General features: G+C 41.0%; 1 protein-coding gene across 1 annotated transcript in view; it reads right to left on the bottom strand.

Moving 5' to 3' along the window:
* mrps31 (mitochondrial ribosomal protein S31) overlaps positions 1-8,546 on the bottom strand; it is a 47,065-nt gene extending 38,519 nt beyond the window's left edge. Inside the window, exon 1 of the mRNA XM_028799259.2 lies at positions 8,385-8,546. Coding sequence (XP_028655092.1) covers positions 8,385-8,434 — 50 coding nt within the window. The 5' untranslated portion in view covers positions 8,435-8,546. The remainder of the gene's footprint in view (positions 1-8,384) is intronic.
* Between the last annotated feature and the right edge of the window lie 17,238 nt (positions 8,547-25,784).

Raw genomic sequence — 25,784 nt, 5'->3', positions numbered from 1 at the left:
CAAAGAGAGTGCAGGCAGGGTGGAATGGGTGGAGAAGAGTGTCAGGAGTAATTTGTGACAGACGAGTACCAGCAATAGTGAAAGGGAAGGTCTATAGGACGGTAGTGAGACCAGCTATGTTATATGGGTTGGAGACGGTGGCACTGACCAGAAAGCAGGAGACAGAGCTGGAGGTAGCAGGGTTAAAGATGTTAAGATTTGTATTGGGTGTGATGAGGATAGACAGGATTAGAAATGAGGACATTAGAGGGTCAGCTCAAGTTGGACGGATGGGAGACAGTCAGAGAGATGGGATTGCGTTGGTTTGGACATGAGCAGAGGAGAGATGCTGAGTACAGGGTGGTCCAGATCTAATTATGCAACTGTTCGACTGACAACCGTCTACCTGCCATTTTGGAATGCAGGGCAAGTGCTGCCATCTATCGGCAATAAAAAGAATTTTAAGTGAAATCTCTATGTGCAGGGCAGGTCCTGTGCATTCTCTATGTAATAAACTTAATAAGTTATAGCGTAATGAAAATTGCATAATTAGATCTAGATTAGAGTGAAGGATACTAAGAATGGAGCTGCCAGGCAAGAGGAAGGCCTAAGAGAAGGTTTACGGATGGGTTGAAAGAATACATGCAGGTAATAGGTGTCACAGAGCAAGATGTAGAGAACAGGAAGATACTGAACAAGATGATTCACTGTGGCAGCCGATCGATAGATAGATAACACACACACACACACACATATACATACATGTTATATATATCCTTAACTGAATGAATCATTAAACACAAGGAAAGGGATTGAATTTAACTCAAGGGTTAAATAAACGTAACTTAACACTGAAAGCACAAGAGATCTCTGCCTCATCTTAGAGAAGCCACCAACTTAACTTTCCAAGGTTAGAATGAGGTAAATGAGCAAACACTCCTCCAGAAAGTGGAAATAAACTGATGGGAAAGCCCTCCTATGAAATGGTGCCAAGATCAATAGGACAACCTGCAAAACACCCCTCTTAACAATAGAATTACCAAAGTCTACGAAAAAACTCGTAGATCCGGCCCACCTAAAAACTGTTCTCATCTCTCTTTTGTCTTCTAAATGTGCCGATTAAGACGAGCAGCAAGCAGACGGCTATTCCATCCCCCACCATCGCAGAACGTTCACTAAGTTTTCCCAGCTCATGCCTTGTTTGATTATCTGGGAGTGACTAAACTGCTGGAGTTTTAGAGTGGAAATAATAGATCGTTATTTGGAACACACGCATTTCATGTGTGTTCCGTTTCTACAGCAATCTGTGTAAACACATTGTTAAAACAGAAACTTTTTCATATGTTAGTAATAAATATTATAAATGTGGGCATAAACTATAGAATGTGTGAAGCCTGAAGTCCAAACATCAAATAAACACTTTCACAAAGTGTTCAAGGATGATACAACACCTTCCGTGGCGTAACGCTAAGATTTGCTGACTCAGAGCACAGCAGCCCTGCCGTGCCTTAGAGACCCCAGTTCAATTCCCCGCTGGGGAGAAAGTGTTTTTTTTTTTCTTTGTAACCTCAAACGGATATAAAATTTACAAATTGGTATGCACTGTAAATTGTTAAGTTTAAAATGTCGATTGTGGTTATTTCTGTTGATTAATTCCTGCTTTTTACTTAAGAGTCAGAACAGAAGCTTATTCAGCTTCTGATCTGACTCTAAGTAACAACGCCAGTATAAATTCACACCCGATCTGACGCTGTTCGCTTTCAAATAATATTGCATTACTTCGACGATGTTTTCTGATTGGTACTATTCGCGTCATAAAATGATTTCTTCAAAACATCACATATATTTGTCTTTCTTTTTTTAAAATGTGCGTTGATCACCGCCAGCATGTTGTAGCACACAGCAACTGGCCACCTGCATGTTCTTGCACGCACTGAATAAGCACACTGAATAAGACATCGCTATATGCAATCATCTGATTCAAATGTTAACAGTTACCAGTTCACATACATGCAAGGATTGTCTTTCCTACATTTACAACATGTGTACCTGTTACAATGTACACACTTCTCTCTATGCTGTGGTTTCTATTACACACCTGAAAGAAACATCATCGCACTAAATACAATATTATTTGAAAATGAACAGCGTCAGATCGGGTGTGAATTTATGCTGGAACTGGAAATTCTCTGATGTGGAATCAGTTCTGTATGGGTGTGGGTGGTGGACATAACTGGGAATTACTGTGAATGTGAGTGGTGTTTTGAGATAATGAATAGAGCTGCAAATTACAGGTGCTTGTTCAGTGTAATAGGAACCATAGCACAGAGAGGTGTGTACACTGCAACAAGTACACATGTCGTAAATGTAGGAAGGGCTAGGGTGTGTGGGAATTGTTAACATGTGAATGTGATGATTTTATATAGCATGGAACAGAAATCAGCAGTTCTTAGCATTGCACCACGAAAGCTGTCATATCAACCGCCTACTGTAACTTGCTTTCTTTTTTCTTCAGTTATAGTCTTGAATAAAAGTGCACTTGTTTTGTTATACTTTTACATCAACATATGTACCTGTGTTTGGGCATGCTCAAAAAATACACGTGTAATGCCACGAAAAGTGCACACAGACACTTCAGTTCGCAAGCATTGGTACGAGAATGCAGTCACAAGTACACTACAGAGCTATAGCGCGTCTTTATGTGAAAACAGCAGTGTCAGATGGGGAGTGTCTGACGATTGCATATAGCGCTGAAGTTACTGCTCTGTACTATGCTTTCCTCTGCATGTCCTGGAGTACAAAAGAAACAGCATACAGCAACATGTGGGGACTGACAAGATCGGGAAAAAAAAAAAAACACGCGGTCACTGATTACAAACCGCAAGATATTATGCAAATGAATATGAATAATATGAATAATGTTGCATCCATGCCACAAAGTTTTCCGAAATGTACTATACAGGTCATAAAACGAATATTTCCAAATATCATACAGTGCATCCGGAAAGTATGCACAGCGCATCATTATGTTACAGCCTTATTCCAAAATGGATTAAATTCATTTTTTTCCTCAGAATTCTGCACACAACACCCCATAATGACAACATTAAAAAAGTTTACTTGAAGTTTTTGCAAATTTATTAAAAATAAAAAAACTGAGAAATCACATGTACATAAGTATTCACAGCCTTTGCTCAATACTTTGTCGATGCACCTTTGGCAGCAATTACAGCCTCAAGTCTTTTTGAATATGATGCCAAAAGCTTGGCACACCTATCCTTGGCCAATTTCACCCATTCCTCTTTGCAGCACCTCTCAAGCTCCATCGGGTTGGATGGGAAGCGTCGGTGCACAGCCATTTTAAGATCTCTCCAGAGATGTTCAATCGGATTCAAGTCTGGGCTCTGGCTGGGCCACTCAAGGACATTCACAGAGTTGTCCTGAAGCCACTCCTTTGATATCTTGGCGTTGTGCTTAGGGTCGTTGTCCTGCTGAAAGATGAACCGTCGCCCCAGTCTGAGGTCAAGAGCGCTCTGGAGCAGGTTTTCATCCAGGGTGTCTCTGTACATTGCTGCAGTCATCTTTCCCTTTATCCTGACTAGTCTCCCAGTCCCTGCCGCTGAAAAACATCCCCACAGCATGATGCTACCACCACCATACTTCACTGTAGGGATGGTGCCAGGTTTCCTCCAAATGTGACACCTGGCATTCACACCAAAGAGTTCAATCTTTGTCTCATCAGACCAGAGAATTTTCTTTCTCATGGTCTGAGAAGTCCTTCAGGTGCTTTTGGCAAACTCCAGGCGGGCTGCCATGCACCTTTTACTAAGGAGTGGCTTCCGTCTGGCCACTCTACCATACAGGCCTGATTGGTGGATTGCTGCAGAGATGGTTGTCCTTCTGGAAGTTTCTCCTCTCTCCACAGAAGACCTCTGGAGCTCTGACAGAGTGACCATTGGGTTCTTCGTCACCTCCCTGACTAACGCCCTTCTCCCCTGATCGCTCAGTTTAGATGGCCGGCCAGCTCTAGGAAGAGTCCTGGTGGTTTCGAACTTCTTCCACTTACGGATGATGGAGGCCACTGTGCTCATTGGGACCTTCAAAGCAGCAGAAATTTTTCTGTAACCTTCCCCAGATATGTGCCTCGAGACAATCCTGTCTCGGAGGTCTACAGTCCATTCCTTTGACTTCATGCTTGGTTTGTGCTCTGACATGAACTGTCAACTGTGGGACCTTATATAGACAGGTGTGTGCCTTTCCAAATTATGTCCAACCAACTGAATTTACCACAGGTGGACTCCAATTAAGCTGCAGAAACATCTCAAGGATGATCAGGGGAAGCAGGATGCACCTGAGCTCAATTTCGAGCTTCACGGCAAAGGCTGTGAATACTTATGTACATGTGCTTTCTCAATTTTTTATTTTTAATAAATTTGCAAAAACCTCAAGTAAACTTTTTTCACGTTGTTATTATGGGGTGTTGTGTGTAGAATTCTGAGGAAAAAAATGAATTTAATCCATTTTGGAATAAGGCTGTAACATAACAAAATGTGGAAAAAGTGATGCGCTGTGAATACTTTCCAGATGCACTGTATATACCTATGTCTCTGTTTTTTTGGTTTTTTTGACATTATAGACCATAAGGTGCATACTAATTCAGTGTGAGCAGAAACACTCAATAAAACTGAATAAAAAGAAAATCAAGTGACGGTGAGATACGAAGAAGGCAGATTCACCAGCGTTTGTGTGTCAGATCCCGGGGGGCGGTAGTATGTATCATGATACACTGCAGAGCTATAGCGCGTCTTTATGTGAAAACAGCAGTGTCAGATGGGGTAGGGAAGGATCCTGAACGTGACTGAGAGAATGAAAAGTGAATAAAAAAAAAAAAACAAAAACAAAGCTAACCTTTACAAATATCATAAATTACACCGGCTGTTACAGACTGAAATCAAATGAATCTTTTTATTCTAAAATAGTAAAAATAAGAGCAGTTCACTTCTCAAAAGGGAGTCGTGCAGGATCGAACTCGTGACCTTTTGATTCCCAGTCAGCAACTGATACTGTTGCACCATGGCAGCAGTCATAGTGAATGTGTGTCAATGTCGCATGCTAAGGTGGCTTTTTTTTCTGCAGTTACAGTAATCCCTCCTCCATCGCGGGGATTGCGTTCCAGAGCCACCCGCGAAATAAGAAAATCCGCGAAGTAGAAACCATATGTTTATATGGTTATTTTTATATTGTCATGCTTGGGTCACAGATTTGCGCAGAAACACAGGAGGTTGTAGAGAGACATGAACGTTATTCAAACACTGCAAACAAACATTTGTCTCTTTCGTTATTCAAACACTGCAAACAAACATTTGTCTCTTTTTCAAAAGTTTAAACTGTGCTCCATGACAAGACAGAGATGACAGTTCCGTCTCACAATTAAAAGAATGCAAACATATCTTCCTCTTCAAAGGAGTGCCCGTCAGGAGCAGATGTCAGAGAGATAGAGAGAAAAGCAAACAAATCAATAGGGCTGTTTGGCTTTTAAGTATGCGAAGCACCGCAGCACAAAGCTGTTGAAGGCGGCAGCTCACACCCCCTCCGTCAGGAGCAGAGAGAGAGAGAGAGAGAGAGAGAGAGAGAGAGAGAGAGAGAGAGAGAGAGAGAGAGAGAGAGAGAGAGAGAGAGAGAGAGAGAGAGAGAGAGAGAGAGAGAGAGAGAGAGAGAGAGAGAGAGAGAGAGAGAGAAACAAAGAAGCACAAATCAATACGTGCCCTTTGAGCTTTTAAGTATGCGAAGCACCGTGCAGCATGTCGCTTCACGAAGCAGCTGCACACAGAAGGTAGCAACGTGAAGATAATCTTTCAGCATTTTTAGACGAGCGTCCGTATCGTCTAGGTTTGCATACAGCCCCCCTGCTCAATCCCCCTACGTCAGGATCAGAGAAAGTCAGCGCAAGAGAGAGAAAAGTAAGTTGGGTAGCTTCTCAGCCATCTGCCAATAGCGTCCCTTGTATGAAATCAACTGGGCAAACCAACTGAGGAAGCCTGTACCAGAAATTAAAAGACCCATTGTCCGCAGAAATCCGCGAACCAGCAAAAAATCCGCGATATATATTTAAATATGCTTACATATAAAATCCGCGATGGAGTGAAGCTGTGAAAGGCGAAGCGCGATATAGCGAGGGATTACTGTATATTTTTGAATAAAAGCGCACTTGTTCTATCTGTACCTTTTGTGAAAGTGTTTCTTTGATATTTGGACTTCAGGCTTCATACATTATATAGTTTATGCCTACATTTTGTTATTTACTACTAGAACATTAAAAACATTTCTGTTTTAAAAATGTGTTTACACAGATTACTGTAGAAATGCAACACACATGAAATGCATGTGTTCCAAATAACGATCTATTATTTCCACTCTAAAACTCCACTTCACTCCCAGATAATCAATCAAGACATGAGCTGGGAGAAGTTCGTGCACGTTCTAAGTCGGTGGGGGGATGGAATAACCAGCTGCTTGTATCTTATCTTTAACTGCACATTTACATGACAAAGGACGAGAGCAGAGAGGTGCGAATATTTTTAAGAAGTGATTTAAGTTGGGACGGATCTACGAGTTTTTTCGTAGGCTCTGGTAATTCTAGTGTTAACGAAGCGGTGTGCAGAATAATGACAGAATTGTCAAGAGTCAGAAATTCCTGGTGGCATTAGTGGATTGGAGGAGGTAATAAAGTTCTGCATATTAAGTGTCAGATGACGTGATGTATTAGATGAGGTAATGGTAATCAGAATAAAAGCAAATAAATTGTTTAATTGATTGCTCACTCCACATGGACTGAGACAATTGTGCATAACTGTGCAAATAAAGAAATGCTCTGCATTCTGCAAAGATGGAAGAAAGTTTTTTGCACGACAGATGTTACATACCTAATCTATCGCTCTCAAATCTCCTAGGGCAGGGGTCCCCAACCACCGGTCCGCAGCCGTCTGGCAGCCGGGCCGCGAGAGAACTGCCGGCAATGGAGACTCACTCAGACTTTTCAGAATGCTTGGTGGGCGGGGCTTTGCAGAGGCCCAGAGAGAGGAGAGAGACCGAGGTGAGAGAGTATTACAACAAAGTATTTTTACGGTCCTGACAGTTTCCCCATATGACACGAGACTATAGAAATCTCGTTACTACGAAGTACATTCAGCAGATGCTTTCATTACAACGAGGTGACCTTGAAATGCTAGAATGAATCATCCACAGAGCAGTTAGATCTGTGGCCGCAGCTCAGTTGTACACATTTAGGCTACACAACGATCCCCAAACAGAAACATTGTAAAAAAAAAAAAATCTTTCTTTGAACTTTCCTCGTACTGTTTTTTTTTTTGATGTTTTTGTTTTCTGTGGTTTTCAGTGATACCTTTTGCTTATTGCTTGTCAACATCTGAAAAACATCCATTGGAATTTAACTCATTGTCACCCTCCTATAGAAACGGAAGACACGAAAAAAACGATAACAGTGTTAATGTTTGTGATATGCAGTCTGTTGGAATGGCAAATGCAAAGCATATGTCTTTGTTATATGCAAAAAAAGAAGAAAAATCTCGGGTTGCAAACGTATGCGAACTGCTTAATAATAATAGAAATGTTATGTAAAATGTGTATAAAACTGCCCGTTCCGTGGAAAAATTTGCATCTAATAAAGTGGTCCTTGCTGTCAAAAAGGTTGGGGACCCGCCACTCCAAACTGCTTTTCGGTGGTATGCGCCGAATAATTCAATCTCAAATCCTAGAGGGGCGCATCTCGGTGTGTCAGATTGTATAAATCGAGTACAGTATCTGGATATTTTCTTGCGCCACTATGCGGATCTTTAGCTGTCCATGGGCCGGAAACTTTATGACCTGGTAAACCCTGTGCAGAATCTAAACAGTTGAACTTATCATGTATGTCGAACTGCATATGGAATTCAATTAAAAAAAAATCGTGGTTTAATTCGATCAGCAATGCAGAGGGCGTCTTACCCCGTAAAAACTGTGTTCATTAATTATAACGATAATAATTTAGCAGTTCACCATATGAGAGCTGCCAGTTGGAAATAAGTATAAGAATGTTACCTTTTTAATTACTTAAAAACATATCTTCGCCAAGGCTGACCGCATTTGGCAAGTGCAGCATGATTGTCACTCGACAAAAAAAATAAAGTGATTTACAACGCAAGAGGTAAGCAAGCCGTTAATAGACTAAACAAAAAAACTATTACCTTTTATAAAATAAACACGTCTTTCCAAACTGATGAAGAAAAGCAAAATATTCAACCTTGGAGGGGAAAAAGAAACTGACCTGTCTTAACAGTCTCATGCGTTGCACGGATGGGAAATGTCATCTTAAACTTAAATGAGAGAAAATCAAAACTGCACTCTACCTCCATAACCTCCGCAAACTGGACATTGTTAAAATCGCGGATCCTTTCATTTCTGTATCCCACGGAATGCTCTCCACACTAAACACAAGCGGCAGTTTCGCACACCGCGTTCAAGCAAGATAACACTCAGCGACCGCCCTCTCTCACTCCCCGGTTGTGCAGCAAGTTAAGTTCTCGACTTGAAAAAGTCAGCGTAGAACAAAGGGTCCGCTTATTGTGGGGAACTTTTGGAAAATTAATTTAAATGACAACTTTATTGGTACCTTTAATAAAAAAATACTCAACCATCGTTTTTTTTTTTAAACATTTGGTTCGTTTTAGTTCATTTGATTCTTTTGTACAATGCTACATACATACAGAATGATTAAGAATGTTATGATAGATAGATAGATAGATAGATAGATAGATAGATAGATAGATAGATAGATAGATAGATAGATAGATAGATAGATACTTTATTAATTCCAAGGGGAAATTCACATACTCCAGCAGCAGCATACTGATACAAAAAACAATATTAAATTAAAGAGTAATAAAAATGTAGGTAAAAACAGACAATAACTTTGAATAATGTTAACGTTTACACCCCCACCCCTCAATCTGTCAGTGGAGCAGGACAGTGACAGCAGTCTGTCACTGAAGCTGCTCCTTTGTCTAGAGATGACACTGTTTAGTGGATGCAGTGGATTCTCCATAATTGCTAGGAGCCTGCTGAGCGCCCATCACTCTGCCACAGATGTCAAACTGTCCAGCTCCGTGCCTACAATAGAGCCTGCCTTCCTCACCAGTTTGTCCAGACGTGAGGCATCCTTCTTCTTTATGCTGCCTCCCCAGCACACCACTGCGTAGAAGAGGGCACTCGCCACAACTGTCTGATAGAACATCTGCAGCATCTTATTGCAGATGTTGAAGGATGCCAGTCTTCTAAGGAAGTATAGCCGGCTCTGTCCTCTCTTGCACAGAGAATCAGTATTGACAGTCCAGTCCAATTTATCATCCAGCTGCACTCCCAGGCATTTATAGGTCTGCACCCTCTGCACACAGTCACCTCTGATGATCACGGGGGCCATGATGTGTCTGGGCCTCCTAAAATCCACCGCCAGCTCCTTGGTTTTGCTGGTGTTCACGTGTAGGTGGTTTGAGTCGCACCATTTAACAAAGTCCTTGATGAGGTTCCTATACTCCTCCTCCTGCCCACTCCTGATGCAGCCCACGATAGCAGTGTCGTCAGTGAACTTTTGCACGTGGCAGGACTCCGAGTTGTATTGGAAGTCCGATGTATATAGGCTGAACAGGACCGGAGAAAGTACAGTCCCCTGCGGCGCTCCTGTGTTGCTGACCACAATGTCAGACCTGCAGTTCCCGAGACGCACATACTGAGGTCTGTCTTTAAGATAGTCCACCATCCATGCCACCAGGTATGAATCTACTCCCATCTCTGTCAGCTTGTCCCTAAGGAGCAGAGGTTTGATGGTGTTGAAGGCGCTAGAGAATTCTAGAAACACAATTCTTACAGCACCACTGCCTCTGTCCAAGTGGGAGAGAGATCGGTGTAGCATGTAGATGATGGCATCCTCCTCTCCCACCTTCTCCTGGTATGCGAACTGCAGAGGGTCGAGGGCGTGGCGTACCTGTGGCCTCAGGTGGTGATGCAGCAGCCGCTCCATGGTCTTCATCACATGTGACATCAGAGCGACAGGCCAGAAGTTGTTCAGCTCACTAAGACGTGATACCTTTGGGACTGGGGTGATACAAGATGTTTTCCAAAGCCTCTGGACTCTCCCCTGTTCCAGGCTCAGATTGAAGATGCGCTGTTGAGGACTCCCCAGCTCCAGCGCACAGACCTTCAGCAGTTGTGGCGATACTCCATCTGGACCCGCTGCTTTGCTGGCACGAAGTCTCCTCAGCTCTTTGCTCACCTGCACTGCTGTAATTGTGGGTGGGGATGTCTCTACTATGCTGGTATCAGCAGAAGGATGGGTGGAGGGTGCAGTACTCTGAGGTGAGAGTGGGTTAGGGTGGTCAAACCTGTTAAAGAAATTGTTCATTTGGTTTGCTCTCTTCACGTCTCTCTCGATGGTAGCACCCCGCTACGAGCTGCAGCCAGTGATGATCTTCATCCCATTCCACACTTCCTTCATGCTGCTATTCTGCAACTTCTGCTCCAGCTTTCTCCTGTACTGCTCCTTCGCCGCCCTGAGCTCTGAGTTCCTTCTGCACGCGCTTGAGCTCATGCTGATCACCGCCTTTAAAAGCCCTTTTCTTCTGGTTCAAAAGGCCCTTGATGTCACTTGTAATCCATGGCTTGTTGTTAGCATAGCAGCATACTGTTCTTACTGGAACTACAATGTCAATGTAATTTTCAATTAACAGGTGGCTGCCATACATTTCTATACAACTCAAAATACACACATCACCATTCTGACTCAGAACTTTTGAGTGCATTCTATCCTTTCTGTTTATCAGATCTGATGGCTCTGAACCCTTAAATGTAAGCAGTGTAATTTGAGTCTGGACTGTCTGGACATTTGACCTTAAACCATAAGGTTACCATTCAGTGGCATGTTATTAGAAAGTCACTTAACCAGCTAATACTCCAATTTCAAAAACATTTAGGTAAACTATAAAGTGCCAGTGTACTTGGCAGGCATGGTGACCATCGGACAAGCAGGACTGGGGTTGTCCCCCAAGCCCTGCTATGGCAAATTCCAGTTTAAAGAGGTTTATCAATTTTGTCCTAGTAGAGGGTAAGTTTCCTTCTTTACATTTACAATTTAATTTCTATCTGTTGTTGACTGTGTCCAAGGATATCACATGATGGACGAGTACTAAATCTGCATCAGTGTAGCAGTAGATATACCTTTATTGCTGTATTTATGTTGATGTTTTGGTATTTATATGTTTCTGTTACACATAATAACATTTTTCTTGTAGAAAAAAAATTAACATTTTTGGATCGTTTTACTGGTGATAAACATAATTCTAAGAGGGTTAAACCCTGGATATTCCTTTTTATATACTTATATATATTTATATATTTACTTTTTACAAAAGATATATTTACTTTTGGCACAACTGAAGTATCATCTTGAATCAAAATGCAATACGTTTGCTTTGCTTGGAGTTATACCGTGTGGTCTATGGACACAAATTCAATTGGAAGACGCTTTTGTATTGGTTTTTAAACTGACAGGTAAACTGTGTGCCGTAGTGAAAAGCAATGTCATTTGGTTGATGTATTTTTAATTATGATACGATAAAATCATGCCAAAATTAAATGCACTACATATATCATTTCAAAGATGTTAACACATTGGATTGCATTTAAAATAAATTTCCACATGGAACATTATGGTAACACTCAAAATAACAGTCAAATGTCCATTGACATGTCACTCCTGATGCAATCGTGGTCGTCAGCATCGTCCCACTATCACATCCCTATAGCCAATGTGTGCTGGTGAAAAACATAAGAAACAAAAATTAATTTGCCACCAGACCTGCTCAGTTTGTATGTAAAAGTGAAAAATGCATCTGCAAAGTATCTCTAGCATGCAGTGTTGCCAGCACAAGAGTCGCTGTGAGACAAAACCTTTGGGCATTTTGATCGTGGCTCCACCTGCGATGGACTGGTGCCCTATCCAGGGATTGCTCCTGATGCTTGATGAAATAGTATTCAGCTTCACAGTGACCCTGCCCAGGATAATGGATGGATGGGTGGATGGATTAATAGTGAATCTATTGCATTAAATTCAAGTTTTCATCATGAGCATAACAGATATACAAACCTATTTGTCATTATTCCTGGGCATGCTCATCTCTCATGACACTTATGAACTTGTGGACTGCTCTTTAGTCCAACCATTGGGAAAGGGTGCCTAGCTAGCAAGAGGTTTCCTGCAACTTTGAGGCAAAATTCTGAGGTCTCACAGGAAAACATTACAAAAAGAAGCTTGCAAAATGCCAGTTTGGATGGATAAGAGAGTGAGTAAACTTCAGCAAACGTTGTCATCCATGCTGCCCAAATGTGAAACATACAGGTATAGCAGTTCATAGGAGTGAAAGTGTCAGCCAGAGAACTCTGAGAATATCATAAGGTACATGTAACAGAAGATGCCATGAGTGCTTTTAAAGGAGGAATGGCAAGACTCCACAAGAGCTCCTGGCCAAAGCTGGCCACACAGGGACTCCTAAATGAAGGAGCTGAGGCCGTGTTGCACTGAATTTTAGCAATAAGCCAGCCACTGAATTCCAGTTAAGGCTGGCAGCTCAGACATTTCCTGAGGAATCCAGCATTTTAAAGACTACTAAGGTGACAAGAACATTAGCTCTAACCAAGTGTCCCCTTCACCAAAGATGGGTCTCCACTGATCAGGCCTGTGACTGTATGGCTTATTCAGAAATGAACCAGGAATGTGGGATGGGGCTGAGTGAGGCTTTGGTGGGCCTAAAGTCATCTTATGTCAGAGGATGTATTGAGTCAAAAAGTGAGTTTTGGTGAGGGCTCACTGCTGGGAGAAGGAGATGCTAAGATTAGGAGATAAGGAGGGAGTGTTTTGGGAGTGTCACACTGCTTCATCTGTTAGAATACCTATGAAGGCAGGCCCAGAGAGATAGCAGGGCTTTATTTGTCATCTGCTCGTTCTTTGTTTATGAATTCTCCATTTAGTTAGCAATTCCAAACAACTTTGAATATGGGGTTTTGAACTAGAAGATGAGGACACTGAGATGACCATGTTCAAGGTAAACTTCCCATAACTTTAAACATTTTTTTCTTCACAGCAAGAACCACAAATGGAATATGAGACCAAGTGGTGTGGTGGAGAGCAGGGCTTTAGGGACTATCAAAAGGCAACTGGATGTTATCTTGGAGAAATTAGATGGATGGGACTGACAAGCTTGACTGAGCTGAGTGGTGTCTTCTCCTGAAAGCTGTCCTAACATTTAAAGCTTTTTTTGCATTGTCCCAGGTATGTGGCGATGCCATTAGGAGACTCACTTGTTCCGGCATTTTTATACCTCTTATGATTTTATGCATAGTCATGTTACTACAGTAGTTGTACAATAGTGGATTCAGTCTGTTTTTATAACTTTGTGAAATCTGCAACTAGTGGACCGCATGTGCCTAAATTATGAAAAATCACTACTGCTATTAAGTTTCTGCAGTTGTCCAAAAAAATCCCAAAATTAGATTAATTTCCATCTTACTAAAAGAATAAGTGTCTGTGAGTCCATCTGCACGTCTGGTGGTTTGATATGTCTCTGTCATTACAAAAGATGGTGCATCACACATATTTTAGCAATAAAATGCATTGCATTTGTAATTCCAACAGATGGCACATCACAAACCTTAACACTGCTTTTATGAATCCCATACCAAATGGCATATTACAGAGACATGTGCACTGAATGGTGCACTGTAAACGTTAATGCTGATACCTATGTTGAGTATTTAGATTTTCACCCTTCTTAGATGGGTGGCACTACCAGTTTTAAAATAAAACAGTTCACACTTACTGAGAATGTGGGAGGATAACCCCTAGAAACACACACAGATTTGAGAAGAACATGCATGTGCCACATAATATGGAACATTTATATAAACTGCTCAAAAAAATGAAAGGAACACTTTGAAAACAAATCAGATCTCAATGGGAAAAAAATCCTGCTGGCTGTCTTTACTGATATGGACTGGGTAATGTGTTAGGAACAAAAGGATGCCACATCGTTTGATGGAAATGAAAATTATCAACAGGGGTCTGAATTCAAAGACACCCCGAAAATCAAAGTGAAAAAATGATGCGGCGGGCTAGTCCATTTTGCCGAAATTTCATTGCAGCAACTCAAAATCATACTCAGTAGTTTGTATGGCCCCCACATGCTTGGGTCCACAAATATATACATATACTAGGGGGCAAAGCCCACTGCTTGCTTCACTTGCCCAACCCCTTCCCCTTTAAATATTTAAATGGCAAAAACGAAACATAGGTGACACAGGCAGAGTAATTACAACCACCAAAATTTGAATTCCTTCAAACTTGCCATGCTATTCTTTAAACGAACCAATAGATGGCACCATTAACCCAATTTCCAAATACTGATATTGCATAAGGCCCAAGATGGCATTCATGTACAAAAAGGGAAATGATTTAAATTTTAATTAAATTCTGTATGCTCAAAACATGATGCAATTAACGTCTTAGAACAAAAAAAATGCAGCATATTGCTCTTGAATGTTAAAAGTGAATAATTTTAATAACCTGCTCATTCCCAGAACAGAAACATGGATATCATGCCGCATTTACATATATGAGAACTAAATGCTATTAGAAGTTAAAGTGTTTGTTATAAACTTAAAGTACATAAAACATGTTAATTATTGAAGACGAGAGAAAACATACGTTAAAAAAAGTAAAGTTAAAGAAAATATACGCACAGCAATTAACGGGTTTAGATTCAAAAACTGAACAGAAAGCACAAACAACCAAGGTTGCCAGGTTCCTAAAATGTATAGCCCTAAGATAGCTTAAGCATAGTGAATTTGCCCAAAACAATGGCTTAGTACTTGAATCAGACAGAATGACACACCAGAAAACAGGGGGCGGTGTCCGAGCATAATAGATGTGCAGCCAACAAATCTGCAGCAACTGCGTGATGCTATCATGTCATTATGGACCAAAACCCCTGAGGAATGTTTCCAGCACCTTGCTGAGTCTATGCCATGAAGAATTGCATCAGTTCTGAAGGCAAAAGGGGGGTCCAACAGGGTACCAGAATAGTGAACCTAATAAAGTGGCCAGTGAGTGTAGATTGAGAAGGTTCTAGAACCTACCTACTGAACACAGTCCATTAAGGTCCTTTCAGGAACTGAGTTTGAGAACGCTTAAGGTAAGCTTGTCAGCTGTTGGCTCACTTTGCCTCACACTACTGTTTGGTGGCAAATTAAGAAACAAAGAAACAATTAATGGTTTATGAATTATAGAAAGATTAAAAACACAGGAAATGATACACTCACTGAGTAAATTATTAGGAACACCTGTACACCTGCATATATATGCAATTATCTGATCAGCCAATCATTGGGCAGCATAAACACCTGCAGACTCAAGTCTAGATCTTCAGTTAAAGTTCACATCAAACACCGCAATGGGGACAAAATGTGATATCAGTGATTATAATCATGGCATGATTGCTGATTTGAGTATTTCTGTAACTGCTGATCTCCTGGGGTTTTCATTTTTCACCTTACACTCCAAATCGTAACCTTAGATCTTCAAATGAGTGTCTGCTTATAATTCCAAGAGCTAAACTTACAAGGAGTGGTGAGGCAGCCTTCTGCTGTTATGCACCTAAAATCTGGAAAAGCTTACAGATAGAAATTCACCAGGCAAATACAGTGGAGAAAAAGTAAAGCCATTACTTTAACATGGCTTTCTCATAACTCCATTTTAGTTCAACTCTGATATTCTGTATAGGCATTTAATAACACTGGTCAACAAGCATTTTGCTATTGGGATTTTGTCACCTGTACTTTAACAAATTTCAATTGCTGACTCCAAATCTGAAAACTGTTTTCGTCCAGCACGTTTGGTAATGTTTAATGTTTGGTACATCAAAGCACGGCTCAGTGATGTGAATTGTTATATGCGTGAATCGTCACTTAGCTAGTTTGGGTGCTTTTCCCTACACCTTTCTGGCACGTTTTTTAGTTATGATGTTCCAGGTCTTGGACAACTAAGGGTGACTGGACAGTAAAGAGCGATGCATTTCAGCATTTAAGAAATAAGTCTGGTCTCAAGAAAAGTGAAGCCAAAATTAAGGAAGGTGTTTTTGTTGGCCCTGAAATCCGTGAACTGATGCTTGACGATGAGTTCAAAAGGAAACTGAAGCCCACTGAATAGGCACCCTCATTCGTGCAGGTTGTTCAGAATTTTCTTGACAGGCACAGAACAGAGAATTATACTAAGCTTGTGGAGAATATGCTGAAAGCGTATCAACTTACGGGAGCCAGAATGTCACTGAAGACGCATTTTTTACATTTTCATCTCAACTTTTTACCACCAAATCTAAACAATGTCAGAGATGAGTACGGGGAAAGATTTCATCAAGATACAAAGGTGATGGAAAACCGATATCAGGGAAAATTTACTCCAAGCATGATGGGTGACTACTGTTGGTTCATGCAAAGAGAGACGGATGTGCAGTACAAGCGCAGAAGCAATTGCCTCAGACAATTTTGAGCACATTGACTTCGCTTTTATATTGAGGAAAATTAATATAAATATGCTTTAACGTGTCTCTGGCATCATCTTCTGGTTTGTTTTCAGAATAAACACATTCAAACAATTTTGGTAGGACATAGTCCAAACTCTAGATATCGTGTTGATATATTATACTGATATTCAAAAGTGTCAAAACAGCAGGGATGTGTGTCTCAAAAACCTGATGCGTTAGCTTAATTCCGATTTCATATATGAAATCAGTGAAAAAAACTTAATAGAAAGCTGGTCTGAAGTTCCCAGTAGTAAACAAAATATATTTTTTGTAGACCAGTGTTATCATTATCATTCATGGTGGCTCCAAAATCCGCACTAACCCCTACACCTCTGCTGTTCTTTTTCTGGTTTTCTGTGGTGTTGATCTGCGCCACCACCACCTAATGAAAGCACCGTGATGTCCCTACACTGATGGATTAAAGGCCAGAGGTCCACATGACCATCATCATCAAGTTCTTCTATGTAAAGCCTGAAAACCATGAGGACTGATTGAGGTCATTTATGTTAGGTAGAATGCCTAGAGGGGGCTGGGTGGTCTCGTGGCCTCGGAACCCCTGCAGATTTTTTTTTTGTTTTTTCTGTTCTCCCGGGCCATCAGACCTTACTTTTATTCTATGTTAAATAGTATTTGTTTTTTTTATATTTTGTCTTTTTGCTCTTCCTTCATCCTGTAAAGCACTTTGAGCTACATCATTTGTATGAAAATGTGCTATAGAAATAAATGTTGTTGTTGTTCATGCACAACAGTCTCTCGGGTTTACTCAGAATGATGCAAAAACCTAAAAACATCCAGTGAGCGGCAGGTCGGCAGACAGAAACACCTTGTTGATGAGAGAGGTCAGAGGAGAATGGCCAGACTGGTACAAGCTGACAGAAAGGCTACAATAACTCAGATAACCACTACAACAAAAAGACGACCATGCTGGGTTCCACTTTGTCAGCCAAGAACGGAAAGCTGAGGCTGCAGTGGGCACAGGTCCATCAAAACTGGCCAGTTGAACACTGGAAAAACATAGCCTGGTCTGATGAATCTTGACTTCTGCTGAAGCACACAAATGGCAGGGTCAGAGTTTGGTGCCAACAGCATGAATCCAAACACCCAACCAGCCCTGTGTTAATAGTCCAGGCTGGTGCTGGTTGTAATGTAATGGGCATTAGGCAAGTTTTCTTGGCACACTTTGGGCCCGTTGATATGAAGCATTCATTACTTGAAAGTTACAGCCGATTTGAGTATTGTTGCTGATCGTGTGCATCCCTTCAGAGTTATACAATCAAACCATCTTCTAATGGGTACTTCCAACATGATAATGTACCATATCACAAAGCAAAAGTCGTCTCAAACTGGTCTCATGGGCATGACAGTGAGTTCACTGCTTTTCCCAGTCACTGGATCTGAATCTAATAAAACACCTTTGGGATGTGCCAGAGTGGCAGATTCATAACATGAACGCACAGCTGACAAATCTGCAGTAACTGCATGAAGCAATCATATCAGCATAGACCAGAATCTCAAAGCAGAGTTGGGGTCAATTCAGGGATGAACTCAAAAATTCCAATTCAAGCAAAGAAAATGCAATTGGAGTTCAACAACAACTACAGGAAACTGAAGTGGAGGTTCAGGAAGTGGAATTCAATTCAGTGAAAATCTGCCAAATTCCATTTGTTGCTGTTTCTGAGCATTTATTTGGGATTACATTTAGAGAGAGACAGAGAGAGAGACTGGGAGCATACACTGATAGCGTGTTGCTGCATCCACCACATGACGAACCACCTGGATTGGGACTTTACTTATGGTGCCTTACAAATACCAGGTAATGTATGAAAATAGTTTATGAAATGTAACTAAATAAAACTGAGAACTGTACATTAACAACTGATAAATGATGAGTGACACTGGCCATAAGTATCTGAATATACTGTTAATACCAGTATATGATTACCAGTTCAATGTAATATGTCTCATACCACAAAATAATTAGTCATGTTCATTCATGTATTTCATTCACATATTGTATATTCATTTTTTATCGCATCAAATAATCATCATCACTAAGATTGCGTCTCTCAGGCCTAAATATCTTGCCAGCAATACTGAAATCACATTCACAGGAGGAGATGAAGCAGGAATAGATGTAGATACTCACATGCAGTCTAAGCCAGATAGGGGAACTGGTTCTGGTTGTCGTTTCAGTACAGGAGAAGGTCAGACTCCTCAGTATGACACAGAAGGCTTAGGTAATCTGGTACCCCCTCCAATGCTGGTAACCCTGTAGAAGTGGATGGGACTTGGGTGTCCATAAATGCAAAACGTTTTGTTCTCTTTTTGGTGGTGAAGTGCAATCCTTTGTAGTTGCTACTTTTGGTAAAGAGAATGACAGGACCTTCTTTGTTAAAATGTCTTTAATGTTTGGACTTTCTCCACCCATGAAATCCAGAGCTCATGAACAAATCAGATCCTCAAAACAGGCCAAGATCATGCACAAAAAGTAATCCAAAGCCAATCAAAATTTTTCCAATCAAACTCACAGAAAATCTCCAATCTCATACCTTCAACATGGGCCCTAATTGGCTTTCATTTATACTCATAGGTTGTGAGCCTTCGCCTTGCATGGAACTCTGGGAAGCATAGCTTTAATGTAATTTTAGAAAATGTTAGGGACATTAATGTGCCGCATGCAAATGATACAAATTTCATATTTTACTTTTTTATTTATAACAGCGATTTGTGAAATTACCATGCATAATGTATAAAACATACATTACTCTTGCATTCCTTTTATATGTTTGTGATTTATGTGGTTCGTTATATTTAATGTTCTGTAGGCTATTTATCAAATCAAGTCAAATTATCTTACAAAGTAGAATTTCATGGAATTTATTTGAATTCAATTCTCTTTCCAGACATTCTAATTCCAGTTCCCTTCAGCTGCATGCAATTCTAATTCCAATTCCAGTTCCAGGAATTGAATTGGAATTTACCATGCATTCTCAATTTGATTTATAAATGGCCCCAACCCTGTGTCAAAGATGTTTCGAGTATCTTGTAGAGCCCATGCCATGAAGAACTGCGGCTGCTTGGAGAGCAAAAGCATGTCCTACCCAGTATTAGTATAGTGGTCCTAAGAATTTGCTCACTGGGTGACAATGGTTATAATTATTACAGCAGCAAGAGCTTACTGACCTCCACAACTGCTATACAGTATACGATTAAAAGCACTGAATATTGTACTAATAATACTATGTTCTGAATCCAACAAAGTTCTGACACAACTTTTCTTAGTGTGCACGTACTACACCAGATAGATAGATAGATAGATAGATAGATAGATAGATAGATAGATAGATAGATAGATAGATAGATAGATAGATAGATAGATAGATACTTTATTAATCCCAAGGGGAAATTCACAATCCCAAGGGGAAATTCACTGAAGGGCCCCAGTGGCTGCAGGTTTTCATTCTAACCCTTTTCTTAACGAGTGATCTGTTTTTTGCTGCTAATTAACTTCTTTTGAATTAATTTTATTTGACTTGCTCTTGAAGACTCGGACTCCTTAACTGTTTCTTTTTCATTAATTAGCTTCCAAACAATAATGAGATACAAAATGAGCCAAAGCATGACTAGTAAATTGTGTCCATCATATAATATCTAAAAATAAAGAAAGATGAAGGTCTCGGGAATGTTGGTCTTCTCAGGTCCACAAATATTTGAACAGAGCTCTTAGAAAAGAGAAAATCAACAAGTTTGGAAATGTCTGCTATTGCACATTGAGAACGGCAACAAGCCATGGAATTAAAGAACGGGTTTAATTAAAAACAAGAATTGGCGCCTAATTAAGGAACTAGTTGGGAGTGAAATTGGTTGTAGTTTGAGGCCCTGACTTAGTTGGTCTTCTGTTGGCTCACTCACTTCACATTTCATTTCTGTTTGGGTGTCATTTAAGGAAAGAAATGAAGCAATTCAGAGGAATGAGGAAGAAATTCAGGGGAACAAATTTTAAAAAACAAGTCAATTAAATCTAATTCAAAAGAAGTTAATTAGCAGCAAAAACAGGTCACTAATTAAGACAAGTTTTAGAATGAAAACCAGGACCAGAGTTGGGGACCCCTGTACTACACACTCTAGTCTCAAGACGTCTCTCTACTGTTTGATGGCTGCCTGACTATAACCTCAATGTTGCTTCTATGCATTGTGAAGAAATATAAGAAACACAAAAAAGTGGTTTGGATACCTGAAAAGGTGCCCCATATAATGAAGAAATAAGAAATAGTCGGATGGAAACCGTACACAAGTAAACAGACCATAAATATCTATATAAATTACTAAGATGGTCGCTGTTGGTACTGAATGTGGCACTAAGATGTGAGTTCCACTGCTGAACACCAACTTCCAGTGATGGGGCTCTTTTATTTTTCATCCTGGGAGGAAGAGACAAAACTTCTGGAATGCCTGGGAAGGAAGTGACGTCAGTGCTTTTTGGCATGATCAGACCCTGAGGTAAAAGAAGAGCAGATGTTACTGGAAGTGCCCTCTATCATACAGAGGTGGTACATCATTCTTGCCATCCCCTCGACTGGGAAGTACTTCCGGGTTATAAGGAAAATACACGTCCCTGGGCCTCCCTACAGCGTACTCTGGCAGCCCCCACGTTATCCAGCAAGGCTGTGACGAAAGATTCCAAGTTCCATGATGCCCTGCTGGAATTTGGGGCCCCTTCATGTTGCAGGGATGGCTCCATCTGGCGGCTTGGGGGTGTTGGCCGGGATATACTGCCGGCAATCCCTCACACTGTCTGGCAGGGAGCATGTTTTTTTTAGCATGATCTGACCACCACATGTTACTGAATGAATTGTTTCAAAAGACAAAACCTTTATCCTAAGCAATCGTTTCATTTGTGTTGATTCCTAAGAAGCGTCATTTTTGCCATCCCCAGAGTTTCCTTACTTAAAATCAGTTTTTATCCCTGTCCTTTAAAGGAGATGTTCTGCATTTTTTCAAGTCAAAGTTATTTCTTCACAATCATGGTATTTACAGTCAAGTCCATAAGAATTAAGAAATAAGAATAAACTCTTTGGACCTCATATTGAGAGTTCCAAATGCAAATTCCACACTTGGAATCATTTCCAGACCTTCTACCTGCTAAACAGTTAATAAAATAATGATGGAACTGATCCAACCTGGCTATGGAACAGCTCCTCAGTGTACAAATACTTCTGAGCCCCAGAAAATAGTGGGCTGTATAAAAATGTCTGTCATTCCTAAATGGCTCATATAATGTTTTTCGTAAACCCATTAAATTAAAGCTGAAAGTCTACACTTCAATCACATCTTGATTATTGTTTTATTTCAAATCCATTGTGGCAGTGTACAGAGACAAAATTATGAAAATTGTGTCACTGTCCAAATCCTTATGGACCTGACTGTATTAATTTGCCACAACAAACTGTGTTCTTAAGTGAAGCATTTTTATAAATTTTAAAAATACTTTGGCCGTTCTTGCAGTTTAGGTGGCTTTTCATAGCCCTGCAGTAGTTCCCAAAGTACTTGTGCTTCACAGTATGTACTATAAAAGGTGGTGCTGCACAAACACTTACTGTGTGTATGTATTGTATGTAAGTTCTCATCTTGAGTGCGAAATGAAAGGGGACAACATGGAAGGCTTCCGCAACCTGTTTTACCTGGTCTGTCAGAGGTCACTTTACAATTTATAACATTTGATTCAGTTGTGCAAATTTGAATTATGGTACTCATTATGAATATTGACAAAGATGCTATATTTAAATTGAGCTTTTTTTTCAGACTGGCTAAAGGTTTATATTAGGGATGTGACTAAAAGCTTGTCAAACATTCTGGAGTGAATGTGCAGACCAAAATTAAAACTCTTCAGCAGGTTTAAAGTTAGATGGAACAGAACTTTTTCAATGTTACAGAACTTGTGTGACCAGCATGAAGTAGCCTTGGCCTCTTTCAATATCAACATAATTCCATTAAAACAGTGAGCAGCATGAAACACTCAGCCAGTACCTTCAAAATGATGTGAAAGCTAGGAGGCTGCAGTGAGCTCCCAAACCCCAACATGAACACACCAAGACTGTCCCGGGTTGAAATAAGTGGGTGTTTATTTCACAAATACTTCACAAAAAGCACAAAAGCACAAGTTATCTCTCCTCTAAACACCTCTCCTCTCCTCTCTCCACCGCACTGCCCTCCTCCAGTTGAGTGTTGCTCATCCTCCTCCCATCTTCGATTTGCCTAGATAAGGGAATTTAGTCCCTTTTATTGAGGACCCAGGAGTACTTTTGGTGCCAGAACTGTTAACTGATGGAAGCAGTTCCAGGTCACACGGAAATCCCACACAACAGGGAGTACATCCCCATGCAGCGCCCTCTTGCGGCACCCATGGACCCCATCAGGGCTGTGCTGCCAGACTACAATTCCCGGCATTCCCCACTGGGGATATCTAGGACCACCACCATCTAGAGATTGGGGGGGAATAAACACCCCTCCAGAGACAGTCCTTCCCTGCCCTCCTCTTTAATCCTGCCCTGGGAAGGTTCTGCACACATGTCCAGATGGGACACCTGTCCATTAGTCTTGGGCTTCCTGCCCAAGTAAGGCACCATCTTTTTTTCTGCCTCAGGTGTCCGTCCATACATTAGTGAAGCCTTGTCCAGGTCCAATATCCTTTCCTCTCTCGGCCGGGACACCTTTCTGTCCACTCATGGCCTCCCATGTTAGGATGTCCGTCCATTCGATATGCCACCTACACTGAATATTCACCATATGCATATATATAGGTCAGGTCAGACAACATAAAGGTAAATACACTTTCTACACTTAGAAAGAATAAAAACATAATTCACACATGTGACTGCAGATGTGTAAAATAAAAAAATATAATTTGGTCAGACTCATGAATTTCCTTTCCCATCCCCAGGACAGAAGATCTCTGTAAATAAGATCCATGATGTCACTTCCACTTCTGCAACTAATCCTGCCTCTTCCTCTCATGAACCTCATAACAACTCGGCCACACTCAGCACCGGTCAGTCTGAAAGAAGACTTGCGGCTGGAAAGACGTTATTCCAACACCAGCCTACGTCAGTTGAGTGTTTATGGTTTCTATTTTTGTGCAAAACGAGGCCATTTTTCCACCTTATAATATACGGGGATTATTTACATGCCCCAGACCTTTATCTTTGTTTTTATATTCTGTTACATGTGTCAGCAAATCATTTAGTACAATACTGAAAAACAGTGTCTCTATATTCAGTTTTTTGCATTTGTTTTTCTAAAACACTGTCTACAGTGCCATAACAAACACTTTTTACTCTTTGTACTCATTTATAGTTTACTTGATTAGCTTTTAACTGTTGTGACAGTTTAGGGTGTGCTATCGACCCCTTGAACCCTCAGACACCACGTCAGACACCACATAAAAGTCCAAATATTGACTTTATTATAATAATACTGTGCACAAAGCACCTTCCACTCCACAATACTCAATAACAATAATCAATAACAATTCCTCCACTCCCAGCAGCTCAGTCACCCTTCCTCCCAACTCGGCTCACTTCTGGGATTTCCCACAGTCCTTTTAAAGTCTTTAACCAGGAAGTGTTTCTGTCCATCAGTCCATGTGACTTTATAACACTTCCGGGTCAGGTAAAAACTTCTTTTCTTCAGCCCGGAAGTACATCATTCTTGCCGTCCCCTCGACTGGGAAGTACTTCCAGGCTATAAGGAAAATACATGTCCCTGGGCCTCCCTGCAGCTTCCCCTGCCGGCCCCCACGTTATCCAGCAGGGCTGTGATGAAAGACTCCAAGTTCCATGATGCCCTGCTGGAATTTGGGGCCCCTCCATGTTGCAGGGATGGCTCCATCTGGCGGCTTGGGGGTGTTGGCCGGGATATACTGCCAGCAATCCCTCACACTGTCTGGCAGGGAGCATGTTTTTTTTTAGCATGATCTGACCACCAAATGTTACTGAATGAATAGTTTCAATAGACAAAACCTTTATCCTAAACAATCGTTTCATTTGTGTTGATTCTTAAAAAGCGTCATTTTTGCCATCCCCAGAGTTTCCTTACTTAAAATCAGTTTTTATCCCTGTCCTTTAAAGGAGATGGTCTGCATTTTTCCAAGTCAAAGTCATTTCTTCACAATCATGGTATTTACAGTCAAGTCCATAAGAACAAACAACAAACTGTGTTCTTAAGTGAAGCATTTTTATAAATTTTAAAAATACTTTGGCCGTTCTTGCAGTTTAGAATCGGTCTCTGTGGAACCCCTTGTCCAAATGTGATAGAAAAGCCACAAAACTTACCAAATATGTTAATTTTTCAAGCCTTCCATTACCACAAGGATGCCTCATTAATGCATAAGGCATGTATTCTAAAATCAAAACCTTTGCCACTTCAATGTTGACATTTTGTTTTTGATGGACACGAGGTTCCTTAGAGCTTCATTGCAAGCTGCTAGAACAGACAATGTATTGTAACAGCGCTGAGAAGTTGAATCAGCCAGGGATGAGTCATCCATAGTATGAGATGCACTTCCATCACCAGCAGCAGGGTGCCTATAAAAATGGCAAGCCTGCAATGTTGCATACAGAATTCCATCTAGTGGTCCTTTTAAGGATAGTGGGACACCTGAAAGAGCCATGTAAAGAGCAATGGATCCATTCTGGCATTCGGCTCCCGTGCTACATTGGTATTAGAAGTAGGATGACTTGCCTCAAGTGCAGTGGAGAAGACAGAGGCAGCTCCACCAACGCTTCTCCGTCTGCAGAGGTCCAGTGGAGCTTCTGGCTTTTGGGGCTGAAAATAGTATGACAGATTGAGCTGTAACTGACACCAGGAGAGCCTTGTGAAGCAGGGCTGGTAACAAAACTATGCATGCAGGCAAACTACAAGGCAAATCACAGAGCAGCAATGGAGGGAGACTCTCAAAGCTGAGATCCAGGCCTGAACTGGTGTTTGTAGTGTCAGTTCTGGGAAGGAGAACAGCCGAGAGACCAGAACATCTGCACGTCTGACAAGGAGGTTCGTCACTTATAATGGGCAGATCAACACACAGAAGTGCAGTGTTTAGTATCTCTGCTGCACCCGCAGACAGTGGAG

Source organism: Erpetoichthys calabaricus, chromosome 4 (assembly GCF_900747795.2).
Source record: "Erpetoichthys calabaricus chromosome 4, fErpCal1.3, whole genome shotgun sequence".
Lineage (NCBI taxonomy): Eukaryota > Metazoa > Chordata > Cladistia > Polypteriformes > Polypteridae > Erpetoichthys > Erpetoichthys calabaricus.
This window is presented reverse-complemented; position numbering and strand designations above follow the sequence as displayed.